Raw genomic sequence first — 25,791 nt, forward strand, 5'->3', positions numbered from 1 at the left:
CGATCAAGAAAAAGCTTTTGATCGGGTGCACCACGGATACCTTTTAGAAACCTTAAAAGCATTTGGGTTTGGCCCAGAGCTGATTAAGTATATACGACTTTTATACACCGACACACAAAGTCTTGTTCGCATAAATGACTCTTTGACCAGTCCCGTGCAGTTTATGCGTGGTATCCGACAGGGATGTTCACTGTCAGGACAATTGTACAGTATTGCTATCGAGCCGCTCCTGCACAAAATTCGTACCCAAAGCGGCATCCACGGTATCATAATTGATAACATGCCTGAACAAAAAGTAAACCAAACTGCATATGCTGATGATATCAGTTTTTTCATCACCGAAAACTCCGATTTTGCCAAACTGCAGGAGTGGCTTTCAATTTACGAGAAAGCTAGCAACTCGCGCATCAACTATGGTAAATCGCAGGGCTTATGGGTTGGTGCGTGGAAAACTAGAACTGACAAACCACTTAATATAGGTTGGAACAATAACGGGTTGAAAATCCTTGGTATCTATATCGGAAATAATCCCACGTTCGTGGATAAAAACTGGTCCGGTATCTTAGAAAAAGTTGAGGTAAAGCTAGGTCAGTGGAGCAAATATGCACCTGTCATGTCCTATAGAGGGCGTGCTATTGTAATTAATAACCTTGTAGTATCCAAATTGCTTCATGGGTTGATATGTCTGTGCCCGCCCACACATATTGTTGAGTCTGTCCAACGAAAGCTCCTTGACTTTTTTTGGCAAGGTAAACACTGGGTAAATGCAGAAGTTGTCTACTTACCAATAAATGAGGGTGGACAAGGACTGACGCATCTACCAACGCGCATTACTTCATACCGTCTGCAATTTATACAGCGATATCTTTACTTCAGTCCAGGTCACCCTTGTTTCATGTTTACTGACTTCTTTCTTAGAAAGTTCCAACACCTGAAATATGACAAACAATTGTTTATTACTGAATTCCCACAACATTCGTATAATATGCCTGATTTCTATCGTAACTTACTAAAAACCTGGCGGTCAGTCACATATATTCGTAAAGATACGCCATCTAATATGCATAATCTATGTCAAGAACCGTTGTTTCACAATAAACTAATCCTACACCATCTACATAAAACGCCATTGAATCTCACACACTTTATCGAGGCCGGCTTCACAAAAATTGGTGATCTCATCGATGGTAATGAATGGCGCTCAGCTGAACTGCTCCATCCTCATATTAATATGTACTCCAAACGTGTTCTTAATATCGCATTGAATGTAATACACAAAGCAATCCCAGCTCAATTTAAAGAAATATTACAAAAAACTAACAATGCGCCAAATACGAATGTCACGACTACCACATATTCTCTTGAATTAATCTATAGAGATGACGATAATGACATATTAATAAACTGTCCACTGTATAAATTAGAAAAGGGCACAATTTATAAATTTCTAATCTATACCCGAAAACTGATAAAAGATCCCACCCACCCAGGCACACTTTGGTGTGATCTGTTATCTCTTGATCCCGACAAACCAATATTTCAAGATTGCTACATTGCACCGCTAACGAAAAAAGATGGAGATTTACAGTGGCGACTTCTTCATGGGGCATACCCTACTGGAGGTTTTCTGGTTAAGTCTGGTTTACAACAAACAGATAACTGTCCATTTTGCCAGGATAAAGACGATCTCGTCCATATTTTTGTAGAGTGTACAAGACTTGAACCACTCTTCAAATTGTTCAACAGCATCATACAAAATCTATTTGACGGAGAAAGAATACCACTATCACAGTATCTACTAGGCGCCACTAGAGGCAAGAGCATAACACAGAACCATAGATTACTATGCTACATACTCGTCTCATTGAAAGCAGCTATCCACGTGACACGGGTAAAGAAAATGAAAGGACTACCGAAAACGGACGTCACTCAAGCCTTTAAGGCGAGACTAAAATGGAGAATTAACACCGAGTACAACTACCACTATCTCAACCATACCGTTGACCAGTTCAAGTATCGGTGGTGTAACAACAATGCGCTGGCATCCATTGCAGAAGATATACTCGTCTACGCGGATTATTTGAAATAACACCCTTATGAACATTATCATCATCGTATTTGTTAATAACAATGAGAGCTGTATTATTTATAACGATTAATACTTAAATAGTATCTTTACTACCTACCTGAACAATACTTACTCGTCGTATTTATTCGAATTTGATATCTTGGTTTTCATGTAAACCTATATTTTTATCTTTTTTAGTTATGTAATAACAGAAATGTAAATATCTTTTTTATACCTGCGAATAAAAATTAGAAATGTATGTCTGTATGTATGTATGTATGTATGTATGTATGTATGTATGTATGTATGTATGAATGTCACTTTTTTTGTTCCACCGTTATCTCAAGAACCACTAATCAAATTTTGATGAAACTTGGTACATAGATGCTCTGGGATAATGCGCAGAGTTGATAAGGTTTTGGTAAAAATCTATGAATATTAATTACCTAATTTGCATGATAATTAGCTGATTTTTAGCTGTTCCAAGACTGTTCCACTGATATCTGAAGAACCACTCATTGGATTTTGATGAAATTTCGCACATGGATGCTCTGAACTAGTGCGCAGATTTGATTAGTTTTGGGTAAAAATCTGTTAATATTATTAATTACCTAATTTACATAATGATTAATCAATTTTCGGCTTTTCCACTGATATCTCAAGTACTAATCATAACATTTCAATAAAACTTGGTACATAGGTGTCCTATGACACTGCACAGACCTGATGGTTTTTAGGGTAATATCAGTACATATTGATTACCTAATTTGCATAATTAATTAATTTTCAGCTTTTGATATTTCGAGTAGTAATGATCACGTTTCAATGAAACTTGGTACATAGTTACTTGAGGACTGTGCAGAGACCTAATTAATTTTTTGGTAAATATTTGTGCATATTAATCACCTTATTAGCATAATTAGTTAATTTTCAGCTTTTCACCTGATATCTCAAGTACTAATCATCACATGTCAATGAGACTTGCGACATAGATATTCTAGGACTATGCAGAGACCTGATTAATTTTGAGATAAACAATTGTGCCTATTAATTACCTAATTTGCATAATTAGTTAATTTTTTGCTGTTCTATGGCTGTTGCACTGATGTCTAAAAACAACTCATTGGATTTCAATGACACTTTTAAATAGTACCCATCACATTTCAATGAACCTAAGACTATGCACCATATTAGTTTTTGGTAAATATTTATGCTTCTTAATCACCTAATTAACATAATTAATTAATACTAATATCTCAAGTATTGATCATCACATTTGAATAAAACTTGGTACATAAATGCTCTAGGAAAATAGACAGCCTGATTAATTTTGGGTTAAAATCTGTTCATATCAATTCTCTAATTAGCATAATAATTAATATTTTTTTGGTTATAATCACATTCCAATGAAACTTGGTACATTGTGCAGACCTTATTAGTTTTACACCTAAATCTGTTCATATTAGTTACCTTATTTGCATAATTAGTTTTCAGCTATTCCATCAATATCTCAAGTATAAGTAATTTTGAATAAATTTTTAATGTGTCTCCAAAACTCTCGGGAGTTCTTTCGAAGCTTTCTTTGATTTTTCTTGCTGCAGAAAACAAAATATACAACCGATTTATTCATTTCTGAACCTAGCATATGTATCTGCCGGCAATATTAATAATAGCAAAAATAAAAAAAAAAAAATAAAAATAATAAAAAAATAAAAAAAAAAAATAAAAAAAAAAAAATAAATAAATAAATAAATAAATAAATAATATTCAACGTCATTAATACTCTCATCTAGGAACACACACACTAATTAATGAATTGACCCTGACAAACAACGTATTAGTTTCATCATATAAACACAAAATAATTCATTACCTGTTTATAATCTTTAACGCAATTAACTCGTTGTCCATTTATCATTTTCGACTCAGTGGTTACCATATAGCCAATAAAAGATGCGGCCAAACATCTCCATATTTCTGAATAGTGCATGCTACATATGTATATGCGAAATCTATTTATGAAAATATATGTTACAAAAACGTGATTTATGTCAATGTCTTCATTAAATTCTTCATAGAGCGCAGATGGTCATGTTCCACGAAAGCCTAATCTACTCAAAATCGCACAAAAGAGTATTGCTAAAAATAATAGGATTGTGGACAGGGGTTCGGACAACCTCGACCTTGATTTGAGTAGAGATTTGACGATAGCAACTTTTATAATTAGTTTATAACATGAATCACCATTATAAACATCTGACATTGGCGTACATTCATTATACTCAAAGACATACTACTTTTACGTTAGACAATATTAACATATAAATTGATTCAGCCCTATTTCTTTCTTAGTTGTTCAACATTGAACTCTCTTCCAAAACAGTTGTAATGGAATAATTTGAATGCAGCCAATTACTTAACTGGCATGGAATTATGTATATGTATCATACTTCAACAGGAATGGTATATTGGTCTGTTAGGTTCGACGTTTCAATTAAAGGACAATGTCAAAACTGGAAAAAGGCCTTATTATTTTGGTGCCATATTCTATATGACTACAAGGTTGCATAATTTGTAATTTTATTTGCATATGTTACCACATACCAAGATGAAAATCCATGGTTGTATACATATTTCGTACCTGTTAACATGACACTTTTATGTCGTGTCGTGTCGTGTCGTGTCGTCTATGCACATAAATGTTTCACCCACACCTAGCGACGATTTATCACGGATTGTGACACGATACGGGGTGACTTGACAAAAAAGTTAGTAATTATGTTAACAAAGCACCCCCAATCTAGCGGTAATCGGTGTACATACTCGGCGATTGGTTATGAACATCTGAGCCGAAACGCTCTACAGTGTCTTGAATACACATACTATGATATGCGCGAAATAGATACATGGGATAAACATGGTATGCCATTCGTGACCATCAGAAGATACTTGTGAGATATCCTTTATATATCGCCTGCGACTCGTGAGAATATCAACATCAACTTGAAAGCGTAAAACATAAAAGCGAATGATACAGTATTTTGATGCGATTCAAGTGTTGTTCTTCGTCAGTTAATGGCTCTGCCCTGTTATTTGATTTTAACTCTCGTTTCTTGGCGGTGATTTTACAGTGTTCTCAAATTTGCGGTCTTGTAATCTCGAAGATAGTGATCTGTCATGAATTAGCCAAGGTTTTCGCGTATCTGTTGACCGACTTGGTTAGCTGATTACTAGTGAATGGCTGTGTTATATTTGTCATCATTTAGGCTCATGAGGTCCTGGACGGAACTCGACTCAGTGATTTGGAACTAATTACGATATAACCGTCGCTATCCGGACCGCTATTTCTGACAGTTGGTATTTGCAGTTAGTAATATAGTGAACGATTAATCAAAAGATATGACGTGTCCAGTATGTGGTGTGATTGGCTGTATGATTGAGGGTTACGCCTTAGAGTCTTTGTAATTGGTTAAGGTTTGAAAGGGAATAAAGGAGTTTTAGTTGGTCTTGGCGAGAACACCACGAGAAACGCAGTCTTGGGTCAGCCTTGCGATAGTTTTGGGAACATTTTCCCCAGGGCGCCGTGTCTTATAGAGTACTCGACTGACCGACTAAAGACGAGAGTTGATACGTATTTCGTTGTGTGTGCCTATTTGACTGTAAGGTTTAAGCGACTTTCCCGGTCCGATACCTCAAGCAGACGAGATATAGAGACCAGACGTGTATCTCCCCTGACACGTTACGTATTAGATGTGGTATGCTCCATCATTCACCATTCACCATTCAGCCATCTTGTACTATAGAAATATGTACTTAAATAGCTATCGAAGACAATGGGCTCAATCGGCAAAAAATGATCATGTAGTATTTCTGTCAAGAATTCTCTTTCTTTCGTTTTGTCCGTTACTCGATTCGACACAAAACCATGGAAATCATCATCAGTAGATTCTGCATGAATGCTGTTCTCTTGGTGTTGGAGCGGAGCTCGGAGCAGGATCGACCACGGTTGCTGATTGATGATATTGGTCGGTGTTCCAGAAAAATATCGGTTATCCCTAATTCTAGACCTTACCATTCATCTGTTGCTACTCGTTTGTTTTTCAGCGGAATCAAAACACAGCGACTTTCACCCTCTGCAGCAAGAGCCGCGAGGCAGAGCTTCCAATAGTTAGTAGTCGACATCGACACACTCACAATAATGTACACAGGTTTTATAGAAAAACATCTAGAATAATTGCACATTTCGGAAAATTGTATTTAAATATGTTTAATATATACTAAAACACGTTGAAATTATTGCATTTTGATTAAAATAATTGTATTTATCCTGCCCAGCTGTTCGGTTACCTTGATAGTCGTAAAAGTAGTTCCGTTTACAAAGTGACAATATATAGTAACACCAATCACCTAACTGATATTTTCATTTGGAACACTGCAGTAGTGCATGATATTGTCAATCCTATACCAATAGCAGGCTGGCATGTATGCAAATGAGTATATGTCATGGTTATGGTTGTATTGAGTAATATAAGGTTATTACGAGAATACCTCAAAGTATGCACGAAGACAGTACAGCGGCAGGTCGATGCGACATCATGTCTGAGTATTATTATAAATCTTTTCCTACCAAGGATACATCATGGGAATGCCGAAATCTAAGAAGTTTAAAACAGAATCAGCGAAATTCTGTGTGGAGTCTGGTCAAACCCTGGTGGCAGCCATGTTTGTTTTTAGAGGACGCTTACGCGCGTAATCATTCCATATTGGGAATTCACATTTCCTAATATGGTAGGATGAAAATACCCCGTAAAATACCGCAAAATTACCGCACGTTGTAACTTATGGCGTTAAGGTGACAGATATAAAATATTAAAATGTAGTTTGAGGTATAATTATTGTAACTTTGAAACTAAATGAACAAAGCATACTTTATATAATCAGATTGTATCGTTTTGGACATACAAAATATTCTGTATAATTCAGTCTCAAGTGAAATATTGTGTTTTGCGTGTACACTAGTGGTTACATGTATGCTGGGTTATTTTGTTTATGTGAAAATATTAAATAGTAAACTTTGGTGATACGGATTTTATTTCACCGCATATTTTAAAGCGGGAGGGTCATCACCTTCGCACGCGCGGGAATTGAGTCCCAAGCGACGATAACAACATACGCTAAAAACGCGAAAGCTCATTGGCAGACGCTTGTTTGTAAACAATGACACGCCATCTGACACATGCGCAGGTGACGACTCCCCCGCTTTAAACTCTTTGTGAAATATGAGTTGTGATAATTATTTTGGCGTATAATGTAGTTGTGATTTCACACAACAGCCATGGATGTCAACCACAATTTAATGTAGCCTAGTTTCTGATTTCTGATTTTGGATATCTGTCGTATCCGGCAATTAAGCAACCCTTTAGTGATACACTAATTTCAAGACGACTATGTGAATACGTGAAGAATTTCTAGTTGCTTGCTACCAATATGGTATGAAAATGTCTTTGACCTACCGCGTCGTCAATCAACTTGCAACGAGTCTAGAAATCGATGACGTAATCAAACTGACAATTACACGCATGCCTGAAACCCGCGAATAATCTTTAGAGAGTGTATTTGTTTACTTCCCCGAGTCGTATCTGTTTGCATTTATTATCTATGGTAAATAATAAAAACCATTACTTGAAAGTAATACTAGTGAATCGAAGCCAAAGTAATCAACCTCTATGTCTATCCACAAAGTAATACTACGAATCAAATGAATAGAATTCATAGTACCAACTGAAAGTGTTGTTGTTCGATCTACTGCCAATCACTCCCCAGGAACATCTAATTGTGTCAAACCCGGCACTAAATCTACCCATGCAGCCGGCTGATAATAATCACATGATCTATAAAGTAGAAAGAAAGATTTTTGTTATCCTTTAAAGGCACTCCAAAACATTCTTTTACTCAAATATTTATGATATAATTTCATAACACGCGAAAACTGGTTAATTAATTTATATCATACAAAACTGATTTAGATGGTGATATTGATATTGACAACCCAATTAGAAAGGCACATCAGTCGTTGACATTTTTAGTTCATATTTCACACAGAAAAAAAACACTAGAATCATCTCGACACTGTACTTTTACTTTCACCATGGAAGGTAATATTACCTTTCATGCTTTCACCCTCAGTGACTAATTTCTATCTTTGAGTGACATTTCCATGAACGTTCACGTTCCATGAATTTTCAGAGTGTGTTTTCCTTCTACACTCCTACATTCAACACATATTGAATCAATACTGTAGTTATATCTGACATGGGTACGTTCAATTAGTTGCTGCGAAAATACACATTACTACGCTGATATAGTATGTGCACAGCATTTATGTTCCTGTCAGGTAATGGAAATATAATCGCGGTAATTAATATTCACTAACACAATACAAACATGTTACCGTCTACTCTGAAGAAAAACATTCTTAGAATTCCAACTAATTGATGACCCATGCTTATCTATACGTGACTACTTCTATAGAAAGTGATGTGTAGTATGATTCTCAGGCACATACATGTGATTACACGCAGTCGAACAATGGCAGTATTTAATATTGTCTACAAAAACAAAACTTTCCTTAGAATATACAGATCTACCAACATCTAGACCACTTCTCCGCTGTACGTCTACTTGCGAAAATCAGTGTAATTTGCGTATGCATAGAATCTTAGTACACATTTTTATAACTGTCTACCGAAGTAAAGTAATACAATATAACTGTCCACCGAAGTAAAGTAATACAATGTAACTGTCTACCGAAGTAAAGTAATACAATATAACTGTCTACCGAAGTAAAGTAATACAATATAACTGTCTACCGAAGTAAAGTAATACAATATAACTGTCCACCGAAGTAAAGTAATACAATTTAACTGTCCACCGAAGTAAAGTAATACAATTTAACTGTCTACCGAAGTAAAGTAATACAATATAACTGTCCAAAGAATGGAGTAAACAGGAGTGAGACGTAATTAGGTGCCGAAAAATTGTAATGCATGGCGTGGTTCAACATACATGTTTGAGATTCATAACATTCCATGCTTTAATTGAAACAGCATCTGACCAAAATATTTCTGATTTATATTAGATTGTTATGGAACATAACACAGGATAATTTCAATACCCAGATTTACTTCATTCTTCTCCACAACGACATAGATCTACGCTATGTATCATAATATATATTGTCATACATTTGTTAAGGGAATTAATGTAAGTTGTTGTCAAATGCTCACAATCACTTATTTTGAATTGTAAGTGTTACCTGAGTCACAGTTGTATCTATTTAGTGTGAAACGTACATTTATAAGAATATGGCGATTTAAAGGCTTGTATAAAAGATGTTTAGCTTTAACTTCGGTTGATGAGCTTTAGCTCAGCGTGTTAGCGAACCGAGCAAACTGAGAAGTAATTTACCTCCAATATTGAAGAAACCATTAATATCCTTAGAGAAAAGCGCCACTTAGTGTCCCAGTGTATCTAACATATACAGTACACATGATTGTTGCCAATATGTCGATTAAAACCACTTTGGTGTGCCGTGAACAGCCTTTCAATGTGCTGTGCGTTAGGAACTCGTTCCCCTAGTTCACAATCGATATAACGTTGGCATATCGTGAAACCTAATGATCTAGGTAGTTGAGAGAAAAGGCAGTGATTTGTTTAATTGTGTTCTGGCGCCAGTTGAAAACGAGTCACTGTGACATGTACTTCTCGTTTATAAGGATAGACTGTCGCCATGCGTACACAACAGCACAATATATTAGCATTGCTGTTGCGTCAAGAAGCAAGGATATATTAATTCTGAAGTCATGGACATGATGTCAATAGTTTTTAGATTATAATACCTCTTTAGAAGCGTGACTATTCATAGACTATTCATAGGCAACCAGCAACGAATATGTGCTAAACCATATCAATGAATCCATTTACCTGGGCTGGCAGCACTGACATAATGTGTATGTTAAATGAAAAGAAACTGGTAGTATGGGCACATGTTCTGTAGATTTAGTGAACGACGCTGATGTCAGCGTGAAAATTACGATGACGCAGTTTGTATCAGTGGCCTTTAAACATTGCGTTGCGCATGCGTGATACTGACATCACCATATAAATGGTAGGAGGAGCGATATATTGAGAAATACGGTAGACCGTGATGGCGGATATTCAAACTCATTCGTGTTGTTGTTTGATTTATATTTATTTGGAGGTATGTGACTTCACACATTACAATTAAAGAATGTACAAAATGGGACGTGATTGATACTTACATGCATCTATTGTTTATTTCAGGTGATACCATATAAGGCATCGATCCACCTTTATTTTCATCTGTCAATCCAATGTAAAATTTATATCACCCTGGAGTTGTTTATTTTCTCACTTCGATTCTGGAATGTTGATCGCAGATTGGCTTCTCCTTCGGTTGGCAGAAGCTGTGTAATCATCGTGTAAGCTTAGTGAGCTTGTCAACGCCTGCAATAGTTGGATATTAGTACATCGGAATACCGTCACTCCAAGCAGGTATTACCTACTAGCAGAGTACTAATGGACTAACTCATCTTTAAACGAGGTATAGCTTGTTGATAGACGATTTACTATATACAACGGAAAAGACAATTTGTTAAAACATCGCAGTACCATTAGGAGTTTACAATAAACTAACTCAACGAATAGGTTCGTGTTAACATTATTAATATGAATGATACAATGAATGAAACGACTTCACCAGTACCGACGTCACTGCCATCGAACGGTTCACCTGAAGAAGTCCAGATCGGGCAGATAGTGCTGAAGGTAATCTATGCCACGTTTGGTTCCCTGGGTATTATCGGCAACCTACTTGTTTGTGTGGTGTTCATAAAAATCAAAACCATGCGGAAAACACATACAAACGTATTTATCTTCAACCAGTCCTTGATCGACTTGAGCAGCTCCATTATATTTGTCACGTTGAAATTCGGACCTGAATACGACGTGATTCCAGACAGTGTGTCTGGTGACTTGTACTGTAAAGTATGGAGTTCAGAGTACATACTCTGGGGATTGTTCATTGCCTCCACCTTCAACTTGTCGTTCTTATCGCTTGAAAGGTATCTGGCTATTTGTCATCCCGTACTGCATCGGAACAAGGTAACGTTGACGAAAGTGAAAATCATTATTATAACCACTTGGTTCATTGGTTTCATACGTGAATCGTACTGGCCAACGATGAATTTCAACGAAAACGGCGTGTGTAGTGTAAAAGAATGGCCTAACACCGGTATGCAGATTCTTGTCGGGTGTATTGCTTTCGCCACGGAATATATCCTTCCTCTCGGCATCATGGCATTTTCCTATGGTAACATAATTAAAGAGTTGAGGCGTAGGACGAAGCCAATCGAAGTCCAGCCTGCCACTGTCAGTGGACAACGTCTGGCACCGCCTAACCAGCCCGAAGCACAACAGCAAGAGATGCGATCAAAAAATTCCCAAGAGAATCAAACAACCGGTCAATCTACAGCTTCAACACACAAACCTAAAGAGGATTCTATGGGAAGGGCGCGGAAGAATGTTACAAAAACGATGTTAATCGTGTCTGTCACGTTTATTATATGCTGGTCACCGATGTCCATTTCATTCTTCGTTTACAACCTTGGTGGTCCCCTTGATTACGATGCATTTTACTATTGGATTATGGTTGTCATGGTATTTTTCAACATGTGCATCAACCCGTTTATTTACGCAATTAAATACAAACAATTCAGAGATGGGGTCAGGACAGTGTTTCGCTGCAACAAAAATAAAGTGTGGAATATAGAGGAATCCACGCAGTCGACAACTGCCTAATTATATCTGCATGTACCCGGAGATATGAGCTAGATCACGTGGACAAACAATCGAAAACAAGGACGAATACGTGTGAATGCAATATACTATGACACTAATATTCTTAGTTAAAGCGAATGGCAATTGTACACAAATTTCCATAAAGACTGGTTGCTTTTTTCAATATTAATTTGTGACTCGGGTAATTATAACAATATAACAGTAGCACATTTGCATATTCTACTTGGTATACATACAGATCATTTCTATTGGACTGGTAACTGTCATGATCGTTGAATGTGTCAAACTCATCATTAAACCATTTGCTATTCGATAACTATAGATATTATTTATTAGTACCCACTTTATCTATACAGTTAGCAGTTCTACACTATTACATGAATATATCATAACCCGATATTTAAATTATAAGATTTTGTTGCCAAACCGGTCACTGGTTAGAGTGACAAGATAGGGTTGTCCAAGTATACGAACTCATTAATTATTACACAACTCTCACGAGTGATAAGCATGACCTTTCCGATAACGGGTTTTCCTGTGTAGGAAAACATCAAACACAACAAGAGAGTAGTGAATCTACTTTCAATTTCAATAAGGCGTTAAATTGGACCTTCATAAAGTTACACATTAAGTATTTCTTTCAAGGAAATATATGAATCGTGATTCCTTATTAAATTAGTAACAGGTAACGACTATGTCAGGGAGAGTGTGCGATTGCAGATGCAGTGGTTATACCTCACATGAATAACTGTTTAGTGTGTGGGTAAGCACTATGACAATCTAATATGAAACTAATAACTACAATGTGCCTAGTCAAAACCATTTACGCCAGCAGAAAGTCGATGCATTCCATACCACACGTTCTTTATCATTGGTGTGCAGGTCACGTCCAGTGCATGTAGATATATTGAATATTATACTTTTATTAACCTTTATAAAAAGAATCGACTAGCGACTCATGAAACAGCTGATGGTTCAACAAATCGTATATCAGAAATGATTAAGACCTATAATAATTACAATAGCACGATTTACAATTGTATATTTGTAACGAGAAGTTATCTACGTTTGATGTGCCACTACTTGAGTAGAATTTGATATATATATATATATATATACAGTACCAGTGAATACATGTACATATTAACTGTTCATATAGAGTTATATTTGATATGGTTACTTCACCAATACATCTAATGCATTCAATATCAACATTAATTACATAATTGTTTTCATAATTTTCAAAAAATAGTCAAGACATGTAAGTAATGAAAAACTGTGTTAATTTTTAGCAAAGCAATTCGACCATTTTAACCACTGATCTACAGAAATATACAGCAATGACTACAAAATGTTGCGTAATATTAAAATTGATATAGGTTAAAATTGCTCCTGTTTACCTATCACAGTAAAGTAAAGGACCAGGAAAATATGTTATCCGTTACCAGACACCATTTCTTTCTCTTGCAAACGTCAAATAAAACAATCACAATAAAACGACTGTTAAAGCTATGGAACGGTGACAACTCCTTAGCAATATAAGTATTGACAATTGATAACGTTTACAGTATGTATAAAACATTTACTCCATTCACAATGCTTGCACATTGCCGTGATGAAAACCACACGTAATTACATTCATACACATGGGACAATTATCGAGGTGTATACATGATCTGTGAGATCATTTGAACAGTAGATTTTACTATGACTTAACAGACTTCGTCGTCGTCGTCAGAATATGCCTAAGGCCCAAATTTAAATTCACAAATCGAATAATAGTGATATATGTACAATGAAGATAATTCATCATGTCATATAAGGTGTTCTGTAAGACAAAATTATAATATTCAGTTATCCAACTATCTATTTTTTGGTTTTTAATTTATACCAATTAAATATAAATTCCCAGCATACACGTATCTCAATTTATGTTAATTGTACTATAACATTGGGTGGCAGTTCATCGTCTAAAATATTATTATTATAAATGCGTAGTTTATTATCCTAATCTGGCTGGTAGGATTTTATTGTTAATAGTAAAATTGTATTACTTATGGCAAATGTAACATTACAATAAATCACGGGAAAGTGTATGTTATTGTCACCATGTGCTAGCAGTCATATTATGATTTACATATTTGTCACGCATGGCAGTATACTGCAAACTCGCAGTAATCTGTATTTGTCTTACAAACTTATGACAGTAACTGAAGAGCAATTTGGCATAATTAATCACGTGATGTGACAATGACGTCATAGAATGTGCGTGATTAGATTGTAATTCAACTCATTATCAACCACATCCACTATATATAAGTAATCTGATAACAGATTTATTGTCTAATTGTTTGTCTCATGAATTGTTTATATGTTACAACAGATATGTATCACTGTAATAACTGTATTTTACAATTTTACAAATAACACTATTTACTATCACAATTCCAAATAGTTTGGGGTGAAGTTGCAGAAATATTATTATAAATTCAATACGTTTGTTAATTGTAGTGTTGTTAACAGTGACTACATCACGTAGCCGAATCGTTTATACAGTTAAACCATGGCGATATTCAGCAACTGGGTTAATTGTAAATAATAGTATATTGTGACAAATTGTGAAAAGTGTCTGCTATTTATATAATCTGTAATGTTTATGGTATACTCAATAAAACATATAAAACATAACGATGTTACTTTGTTAATGAAGCAATATTAGTGCGTGGGAGATGTAAATTAGTGCTACTTGTATATGTATACATATGTTAAGATCTCGGCACCATGATTTCTAAATTGACAGTGACATATGCGCCCCATTGGCACCTTGTCATTATTAGTAGTATGCTCACTGTGTAGCATGATAAATATTGTTTACGCCGAAAACAACAATTCCCATGTATGGCGCAGTATCCATGCCAAAATTAACGTCCTTAATATTACATTTTGTAATTTTGATTTCTACATGCAATCATTTGGATTACTACATGCGATTATTTAATTTCACTATTTCAACATGCGATGATTTCGAGTCCTAAATGCGATGATTTCGATTCACTATTTTTACTTTTGTTTCCCAAATGCGATGATTTCGATTCGTACATGCGATCATTTTGATCATAAATGCGATGATTTCGATTCCTACGTGCGACCATTTCCATTCCTACATGCGACCATTTTTATCCTAAATGCGATGATTTCCATTCCCCTACATGCCATCACTGAATTTGAGCATTTTGCATTGGAGGGACTCGTCGTAGCTTGCCTACTATAGGGGGTACTTTGAGTAATTAGTAATAGCCGTTTTTTAATTATTTTCGCCTCAAGTTTCTACTTTTCTACTGTCGATGGGTCCCGAAATTATTTCATCAATTATTTTGAGGGCGATGGTCCCACGAAATTGGTCGATTTCACGACGAAAACCGCAGAAAACTACAGCAAAATCCCCGTGTTTGCCGTCATCTTGAATAAGTTATCGTGACGTCACGAGGCGTCACTGTGACAGTTTTCCCATTTCATGCGGTTGTTTCTATATTCGACTTACAACACAAAATTTGAAAATAAGACGTCATAATAAGTAATAAGTAATAAAGAAAGAGGTAAAACAGTTGTCAGTCGCAAGATAGAGCTACGGATCCGCAGCTAGTATTTGTTTTAAATTAGCTCCATGAGCTGGTCAAGTGTGCTAACCGATAATTCCGTTTCCGTCTAACTCTGACAGAAGTCGTTGTAAATTTGACGACTTTCGTGAACACTGTCGTCATTTAATGCACCAGTATCGCGTAGATCGTCGTTTAAAGAAGCAATGCTCGTTTCTACTTGACGAACAATAAACTCCAAGTCCGATCTATGCACGGAGGCCGCCATGTTGTGTAAGCCACATGGTCAAGGTACCTCCTAAGTGCACGGAAATAATTTCAAAAAAGGCGAATGTACGATGATGAATGGGGAAATGAGGAAAATAGTAACAGAATGCGTGTAACTAAGATGCGTAAAACAGCAATTGCGTATACGAATGAAATGATCGATTATACGACTGAAATTGTGTTATATACGAATATAAATTATCTAGATCTGCATACAGTACGCCCTAGGCAAGCTACAACGAGTCTCTCAAATGCGAAATGCTCAAATTCAGTGGTCGCATGTAGGAATGGAAATAGTCGCATGTAGGAATCGAATAATAATAATAAATACAAGTTTATATAGCGTCTAGTATCCATCGCAGTGATGCTCAATGACGCTTAGTTTTACAGTTAGACTTGCTGAAACAGGTAAGATTTGAGTTTGGATTTAATGATGTTAACATTTGGTGCAGAACAGATGTCATTTGGTAATTGATTCCATAAAGACGGCGAGGAATGGGCGAATGACCGGTCACCATAATTCTTGAGGTGAGTTCGAGGTACAGCAAGTGTATGTTTCTTACTTGAGCGAAGGGTTCTCTGGTTTTGATTTTTGTGAATAAGGTCCGATATGTAGGATGGTGTCAATCTATGTAGTGACTTGTACGTTAGTAGTAATATTTTGAAGTGTATCCTATAGTGAACTGGCAACCAATGTAATTTACGAAGAACAGGAGTGATATGATCACATTTTTGGTACGTGTAATTAGACGGGCAGCACAGTTTTGAGCTCTCAGAAGCAGGTGTATTTGGTAATTTGGTAAGCGATATAGTAAGGCATTACCGTAATCCAGTTTAGCAGTTATAACAGAGTGAATGAGTTTAAGACAAGTATGCTCAGATAGATGTTGGCGGATGACATGTACTGATGATGTGTTTACTGAACTGAAGTAAATCATCGAAGATGACACAAATGTTGCGAGCTGCTTTAAGGTAGAGATGCAGTTTACCTGACAGGTATTTTAATTAGTTAATTAGGAAACCAAGATGACCTCCCTTGTCCAGAAAACTATATATTTTTGAAAAGCTTATTGTATGAATTTTAAAAATAAAATAGTATTTTTTTTATGGACACTGTAGTTTGAAATATGCACAAAAATGTGTTTTTTTTGGTCAAAAGTGATTTAAAAAAAATTAGCTCCTAAACCATGCTTCTGTTTCCTGTCAAAATTGGTTTGTGGGTACATCTGTTTACTATGAAGAAAGTGCCGTCTTAAAAACTGTCTACCAGTTGTCAATTTTGCAGGGCAGCAGCCAACATTTCACTACTTCAAGTTTATGCATAAATTAACACCCAGGCTAGTTGTCTGTACGATCGTTGTATCACTGTTCAACCAAAAACAATGCCCCGGTGGCGTTTTGAAGATAAACACATTGTCAATCATTTGCGAAAATTTCAAAAAAATGGTCAAAGCGTCTAGGAGCTATTTTTTGGGGATGTGCACTAAAAAGAAGCTGAGATAATTGCTAATTTGCATAACAAATCACTCAGTAAGAAGTTTGCTAATGCTCATAATTAAAATGGCTGTAACAGTTCCAAATTTAAATGTATTATCGTTTTGTTAAAAGTTAAATATAGTGCATAATATGGAGATCCCGTCATTTCTTTTTTTCACCATGTTTCTTTTTTATTATTTATGTACAGCCTTGCTAAATCTTGCTGAGCATTCAAAAAAGAGAATGTTTGCACCTGTTATCTATATTTTAAAATCGTTTTTTGAGTATGTTCCATTTTAAGTCTATAGCCAAGACTGCTTGGATAATAAAAAGCAAAAAAAAAAAAAGTTCACTCCCAAGTGCCCACAAACCTGCATCTCTACCTTAACCGGTTTCACGAGTGTTGATCCAATGTTGATATCATGCAAGAGGTTTGGTCAAATTTTGAACGGATTAGCAATATCTCTGTTTTATCATCATTTAGCTGTAGTTTGTTGTTAACCATTTAAGCCTTGATGTTAGATAGGCAATTTTCAATTTGGGATGTGGAAGCTGAAATATTATCTTTGGTGAAAGAAAGGTAAAGTTGATTGATTTCAGAGTATTGGTGAAAATGAAGATTGTGGCGACGAATAATTTGACCAAGTGATGAGATGTAAATTGAGAATAACAAGGGGCCGAGTACTGATCCTTGGGGAACTCCATAATGAAGGTTTTTTTTTTTTTTAGATGAATGACCATTGATGACAATTGACTGATATCTGTTCGTGATATATGAAGCTAGCCGTTACCAGGCGAGATCACATATGCCCATATCTGCTAGTCGTGCAAGAAAGATGTCGAATAAAGCCATGTACAACCATACCGTGTCATGACTATTTTCAGCATACAAGCGATGCCAAATGTATTCGCCACTTCAAAGAACATTTTGAGATATGATCTTAGGATGTAGAATGTAAAACAAATAAAGATAAGGTAAAATTATTAATATTTCTGCAATGTTATATCATGTTGTGCCGGAAGTTGTTCATTGTCCGCTGTAGTGTCATCTTAAGCTTCCTGTGTTTTAGCACTTAGTGCTTAAGCTCATTTAACGCACAGCGAATGGGTCTCGGACTCATGTGACCGACTGTGTAATAACAAATCGAAATATTTAGATATACGTATGTGCATATGATAGATAATACCCTTGTACTTATAGATGGATTTGGTCGCCATACGCCAAACGCTTGTCATGGTAACGTCTCACTCATTCGAATACGTAAGTTTGTGCCGTGATTTTGAACATCATCACTCAAGTGGGGCATTTCTAGTAAACATACACAAATTATCTTAGAACTTACACTGGCAATAGATAATTTCTGATTGGTGCATTTTTCGTCACGTGTATATGTATATGTTATATCAAGTTACCAAGGCAATAGTAAATACTATAATCGGGAATAAGATTCGCCAATCATCCAAAAGTGTCGTGTCTTGTGTTATGCCTCTCTGTCTGGCAACCAGACGAGTGAATTACTAAATAACTGTATTTATTGAAACATTTTTATTTTTTTTAGCTAAAATCAAAAAAAAAAAAAAAAAAATCCAGAACATACATAATGTTGTATGTTTATGGGAAACGGTATATGATAGGAGTATATACAATAACTAGAAAGTGTACCCAATCCTACAAGTTTACATACTGTCTCAAATGGTAAAATTGTCTGGAACCATGCTTGCAGTGCTCAAAGGAAATAACAATAACACGTGTTATTGTGTGTATTTGCATGCACCGTATGGTACATATGTTCCACATTCAGAGGCTTTACAGACAGTATATCTCTGTATATGAGCTCTGTATATGGCACACCAATCAATCAACGCCAGATGGCATATGGCATTACCAAGTTCATATGACTACGAACCATTAATCAGTAACTATAGTAACTATGTCAATTTCGCGTATGTCAGACATAGGATGAACATCTCGTCAACCGATCTGCACACATAGTAGGATACACACGGGTAAAGATTTGATTGTTCACACGAGTAATTGAGGGTTAAATATTTATCACTGCATGATCGTGGGTAAACATTTCTCGGGGCTAAAGTATACAGAGATATTTTTGGGTGATCTTCCGTTGTTCGAAATCTTCTGTAGATTCTTGTATTGTTGGAAACGTATTGTGGTATAAATTTCAAGATATAAATATATATTTAAAATACACTAGTCTGTTACTTCATGTGTATACGTTTTATTCAGCGTTTTCTGGCTAACTACAATCACTTGGACTAAAGACATTGTTTCAGATGAACACAATCAGAATGTTATATATGGTAACGTATCATACACTAGCATTTAGGGCTTATAGCAAACTGTTTCAGGAGTATGTTCACAGGTATGTTCAGGAGTATGTTCACAGGTATGTTCAGGAGTATGTTCACAGGTATGTTCAGGAGTATGTTCACAGGTATGTTCAGGAGGATGTTCACAGGTATGTTCAGGAGTATGAGCACAAAACTTTGCAAGTATTTATTTATTAGTACTACAAATACACACCTGAATCCCCTGGGTTTTTATCATTATAAATGTCATGTTTATTGTTGCGTACAAATGTGCATATAGAGTCTTTAGAACGACTCCTTATCGACACGTGATAAAACTGACTAAATGCTACAATATATATTGGTTCGATTATAACAACAGTGAAGAAGACTGAATGTTATCCCTGTGATTCAAAGCTGATCTGCCTGGAGGACAGTCGATCTGTATTAAAGGTTCGCGACCAATTATTGGCAAGGATGAAGTCATTACCACTGTGCAAGATATATGGACGTCTTAGTGAATACTAATAATGGCTTGTTTAAATGCAAATTAATGAAGTATTTGCATCTCGAATTCCGTGTCTGTGGTTGCCGTAGGACACACTGAACATTCTTTTTAGTTAAAACGAAAATGAAATATAATACGGCAATGCGATTTGTACAAGCGTGTTTGTATGACTTATTAAGATAACACATTATCCATCAACGCCAACGACGTTGATACTTCACAGTGATGCCTTCAGGGGTATCACGAACTCAGTTACAATTACGCGTCGGTAGATTCTTGTGATATTTACGTGTATTGCTAGACTGCTTTCAGGTTTCTCTAGTCATGACTTTTCCCGCTAACATTTTACCACGTGACCATACTCTCTACACGCACATAACCACACGTATTTAATTCATATTTATTCTTATAGTCCATATGACACGGCCTAACCATTCTTGTAAATATAATAAACAAGAGAATGTCAAAAACAAGATGATTCTAAAAACAAATCCATTTCATATGAATATTCTCGTTACTCATCAAATCTCACATAACATAAGTCAGACAGTATCGTATTAACTGCTGAACAATGGCATTATATTGGGGGGGGGGGGCTCTATCATGAAAGGTACTAGTACTTTCCATGCCTCTATTAAGCAATGTTCAGGATTAGTATCTGCATAAGTTGTTTGTTTCATTACTCATAACGTATAAATTAAATTAGCATACCTAAATTAATTTACATAAGTATGGCGCGATATCAATTGAAAGTTAATCCCATATGTGTAATATACAACCAGCTGACATATGAACTACATGTAGGCATGAGCGGTACCATATATATATATATATATATATATATATATATATATTATTATAATGTTTATTTATTTATTTGCATTGGCAAATGTTATTTAACAATGTTAGGAACATAACTATGCAGCCTACAAAACAATACTTTGACTAGACTTAATAAATAATAAATTCAGGGTTATTTATAATTAGTATATGGCAATTCTGGCACGAATAGAGTGATTATGCAAATTAGCTAATATATCTGCATGTTTCTGGCAAAGAATTCAATTTCGAAATAGCTCCAACATCCCTATATCGGTTGCTTTGATATATATTTACCTACCAACCACCGTGTCTGACCCTCGTTAGAACAAAATCGTCTTAATGTTTAGGATAATTCGTTTTTTTTCATGATTTTTGATAAAAAATGCTGTTTTTAAACTCAAATTACCAGGAATAGCTGTTCTTAAATAATAAAAAGAATGATTTGGTTTTGAAATGCGATGTTTTAATTAACATCTTTCAAAACAGTAATTAGTCTGTGAGAGTATAACCATTTATTACAAGTTTATTTAGTCACTCTACCAACTTGTGTTTTATAGTTTGTAAATGATTTTTAAATTAAATACCTTCCAGGGTCTTGTTTTGTTGGTGCCTTGTTTATCGATAAATCAGTGTCTAGAATTGAGTACTTAGGCCCCACCGACTTAATTTTATGGATGACATCCACGCGCGCAATAGTTTTCGCCTGTTCTCAAAAAAAAAAAATCTCCGTTGACGAGTCTCCACAGATCGGTTTTCTGTCTGGAACTTACCGACTCATATTGTCGCAAAGCGCCGGCTTGTCATAAAACTCTTTTTGAACTATCTAAAAACGTGCCAATTTTGTCGTAAATGATCTTCTGCACATGCGTATTGCGTTGCCGGGAATACGTGAGCATAAAAGCTCAGAGGAAAAACTGAGGGATTGTTGTAGACTGGTACGCAATTGACGTCGGCCAGGGAGATGTGACGTTTACACAGCTATACGAGAGATTGGTTAAAGCTAACCCCTACTGTGTAGAGAGGAGCTAGCAAGGACATTTCTGTATCATTGCAATGTTTTGTTGGTTATTGTCATGAAGTAGTGTATGTGCATTCCGCCTTGACTTGTACTGAAAATGATGTTCATGTTGTACCTTGAATTCAGTGTTTTGACTGAAGGTACTTCATCATGACTACATGTACTAGAGCTTGTCTGAAATGGTTATACCTGTGACAGTAATACAGTACGAGATGTGTATATCAACATGTGCCTCCTACAAATAAAGACTTCTTGTTGTTTTTTGATACATTGTGTTCTGTGGTTCAATTCGTAATAGCAGCTCCGTAGTCCTGTGGTTTTAGCAGGATTTTTTTTTTGGCAGGATTTTTTTTTCGCCCTCTCGCATTAGATTTGCGGTCTCCAGAGGATGTCATCCATAAAATTAAATCAGTGTGGCCTTAGTAATTGTTTAATAACTTGTCAAACATAGTATTAACCACGCATGTGCGAGATATGGGTCTCTTATGAACAAAGATGGCGACATTAGCTGGTAGCGCAGACCAATGAGTACAAACTGAAACGTTACCGAGCTTTAACTACTAGGTATTTTGTTGATGATAGGAAGGTTTCGAAGGAGTCACCGGCGGTAATTAGTTCACGTTGCGCCAAGGCTAAAATCAGCACAAATGTCGCACATGCGCGGCGCGATGGCCACCTCCATTTAAGCACCTCACTGTGTCTGTTTTACACTCACCCAGAGTTGGTGTCCATCCATTGAGTATGTGGTACACTCATCAATCGAAGAACAAAACACTACCTTAACATTGAACATTACTGAACACTCTTTCAACTGCATGGTGTGAACATTTCAAATAAAATCTGCAGACATTCCCAAAAATTGTTATGCTTGAATTGTCCTCTCTAACTAATAAAATAGAAACTGATACAGTGCCCATTTAACAGCTTTGCTACTACCACTTAGATCTATACAAATAGGGATATGCACACGCATCTAACAAGTGACCATGTTTTTACGAATATCATACCTTCCATTATGATAAAACGAATTTCCATACGAGCAACCGCGATATACTTGTGTCCATGTTATTTCACTAGTGGGAATATCATGCGGACAATCAACGCGATATTTTTGACCTAGGTAATATTATTGCTTGACTTGATGTCAAACTATACGAAGACATACAGTGCTAACTCGCGATATGTCAGTGAAATTTCGGCCCACGGTCTAGAGTGGTGGGGTCACAAGCCAGCTAGGCGACATATGTACAAGGTCGAAGATGTATTGTAAGTTGTGCTTGCACATTTGCACAGTGATCTAACCTACGATGTCAAATTACAGTGAAAGGGCAATTCTAAAATTATTTTTCTCGCCACAAAAAAACACGTAATACAATTATTTTAGTCTGACAGTTCATGTTCTTTTCATATTTCCTTGTTCTTTTTCAGTCACTGTAAAATGTTATGTAATTACAATGAGTATACCTTGAGACCGGAGGCCTACAGTATTATGAATAAATTTATTTATTTATTTATTTACAGTGAAAGGGGAATTGTGGAATACATTGCCAAGTTTCGGCGGCGATTTTTGCACTGACAGTGGGTTTCTTCGTGACAAAATATTCTGTTTCGAGTTTCCCCGTAAAATAAATAATTTTGCTAGGAATGCTGAAGTTTTGTGGGGAAATGTAAGAGTTTTGCCGTCACGTGATGGATTGCTGCCGTGAAATAACAATAGGATTGTCAAACCTTTGCTGTGTTTAGTCCAGGATTTTTTGAACTCGGGTTTACCAATCACGAATTCAATACAACAACCATAGACGGATGCATAATGTTCGGTTAGATATGCACCTTTATAATGACATAATTGTAGAATTGGCATTATTAGATGTTGAATTGGAACATGAAATAACAGTTTGACATGCAAGGCTGGAATTTGAATGTGAAATAATGTGTTTTGTCACAATAAATGAAACATGCGTTGTCACTTGTGGGCCACCGTAGACGTCAATAACGTGGAATGCGTCAATGTGGGAATGAGAGCTGAGACGTTCTTGAACGTGTGTTGACAGAGGTTTTCACGGAACGGTAATTATATTGTTTTCGATACAACTTAATTTATTGGATGATTACATCATCAGTCATTAATGTACAAATCCTGTCATTAAATTATTGTAGTTTAATAGTTAGCATTCATTGGTATCAGTGCATTATTTTGACATTCAAACAATGTGCTGCCATATGGTAGCAGTTCCACGTAACTGGTCAATACCGTCATTAGCAATAGTATCAGTGTACATCGCATAAATAATTGATAACAATATAAGAATTGTCATGAGAAGCATAGAGCAACATCCTTCAGAGTAGAAACACATGATGCTAAAGGTCTCTACTTTTAATCGCTCAAGTGTCAGATCGTTGTACATTTATTTATTTCTTGTAGTTCGATTCACAATTCATTGAATTTGACATAATTGATCCACATACAAAAAATATACATGGCATTATGACAAATTAATTCTCTACCCTGACGTAAACAAAGAAAGGTCAAACACCATCACCTGCACACCTTAACCTAGTATCATAGTAGATTCACAATAATCACCCATCGAGCTTGTGGTACACTCACCCAGGGTTGGTGTCGATCCATCGAGTTTGTGGTACACTCACACAGGGTTGGTGTCGACCCATCGTGTTTGCGGTATACTCGCCCAGGGTTGGTTTCGACCCATCGAGTTTGTGGTACACTCACCCACGGTAGGTGTCGACCCATCGAGTTTGTGGTACACTCACCCAAGGTTGGTGTCGACCCATCGAGTTTGTGGTACACTCACCCAGGGTTGGTATCGACCCATCGAGTTTGTGGTACACTCACCCAGGGTTGGTGTCGACCCATCAAGTTTGTGGTACACTCACCCTGGGTTGATGTCGACCCATCGAGTTTGTGGTACACTCACCTTGGGTTGATGTCGACCCATCGAGTTTGTGGTACACTCACCCAGGTTTCATGTTGACGCTTTGAGTTTGTGATGCACTCCCACAGGGTTTGTGTGCCGATCCAACGGCTTTGTGGCACACTCAACGCCATAGAGGACGAACAGGGTTGGTGTCGACGCAGTGAGACCGTGGCACACTCACTTTGCTGACCCATCGAGTTTGTGACACACTCACCCAGGGTTAGTGCCGACCCATCGAGTTTGTGGCACACTCAACGCCATAAAGGACGAACAACATTTTCCCTTAGCATGTGATCTTCACGCGGGAGAAAGAAAAAATCTTTATCAGCTGTTATCACCTCAACATTTAGCAAAACATAAAGAAAAACTAAAATATGTTTTAAATGATAAATCACTAATACAAATAGCAAAATACATAGAGAACTGTTTCAAAACAAGAGAATAAATACTGAAAACAATATTAGTAAACCTATTTATCAACACAAATACGGAAAACAATCCAATTTATTTTACCATTACATTTATTTCTACTTTAATTTGCTTGTCTATTTTGTTGTTATTGTTTGTTTTTCTGTTTGGTGTCCTCCTATTCAGTCTGTGGTACACTCATTCAGGGTTGGTGCCGACCCATTGTGTCTGTGGTACACTCACCCAGGATTGGTGTCCTCCTATTCAGTCTGTGGTACACTCACCCAGGCTTGGTGCCGACCCATTGAGTTTGTGGCACACTCACTCAGGGTTGGTGCCGACATATTGTGTCTGTGGTACACTCACTCAGGGCTGGTGGCGACCCATTGAGTCTGTGGTACACTCACTCAGGGTTGGTGCCGACCCATTGTGTCTGTGGTACACTCGCCAAGGATTGGTGTCCTCCTATTCAGTCTGTGGTACACTCAGTCAGGGCTGGTGGCGAC

General features: G+C 36.4%; 1 protein-coding gene and 2 long non-coding RNA genes across 3 annotated transcripts in view; all 3 read left to right on the top strand.

Moving 5' to 3' along the window:
* LOC146729847 (uncharacterized) overlaps window positions 1-10,513 on the top strand; it is a 34,281-nt gene extending 23,768 nt beyond the window's left edge. Inside the window, exon 3 of the long non-coding RNA XR_014928017.1 lies at window positions 10,412-10,513. This is a non-coding gene — a long non-coding RNA (uncharacterized LOC146729847). The remainder of the gene's footprint in view (window positions 1-10,411) is intronic.
* Window positions 10,514-10,517: 4 nt separating this feature from the next.
* Window positions 10,518-14,635, top strand: LOC102805967 (galanin receptor 2b-like). The gene has a single exon (XM_085494863.1). The coding sequence runs from the start codon at window positions 10,817-10,819 to the stop codon at window positions 11,945-11,947; it is 1,131 nt and encodes a 376-aa protein (XP_085350989.1). The 5' UTR covers window positions 10,518-10,816; the 3' UTR covers window positions 11,948-14,635.
* Window positions 14,636-16,047: 1,412 nt separating this feature from the next.
* LOC144349506 (uncharacterized) lies at window positions 16,048-18,274 on the top strand. The gene is made up of 2 exons (XR_013419982.1): window positions 16,048-16,218; window positions 18,016-18,274. It is a non-coding gene; the product is annotated as an uncharacterized LOC144349506 (long non-coding RNA).
* The last annotated feature ends 7,517 nt before the right edge of the window (window positions 18,275-25,791 follow it).

Source organism: Saccoglossus kowalevskii, chromosome 21 (assembly GCF_978046115.1).
Source record: "Saccoglossus kowalevskii chromosome 21, keSacKowa6.1, whole genome shotgun sequence".
Lineage (NCBI taxonomy): Eukaryota > Metazoa > Hemichordata > Enteropneusta > Harrimaniidae > Saccoglossus > Saccoglossus kowalevskii.

Bases quoted from the DNA above. Each gene is read 5' to 3' on its own strand.
- LOC102805967 (XM_085494863.1), top strand. From the start codon at position 10,817: ATGAATGATACAATGAATGAAACGACTTCACCAGTACCGACGTCACTG.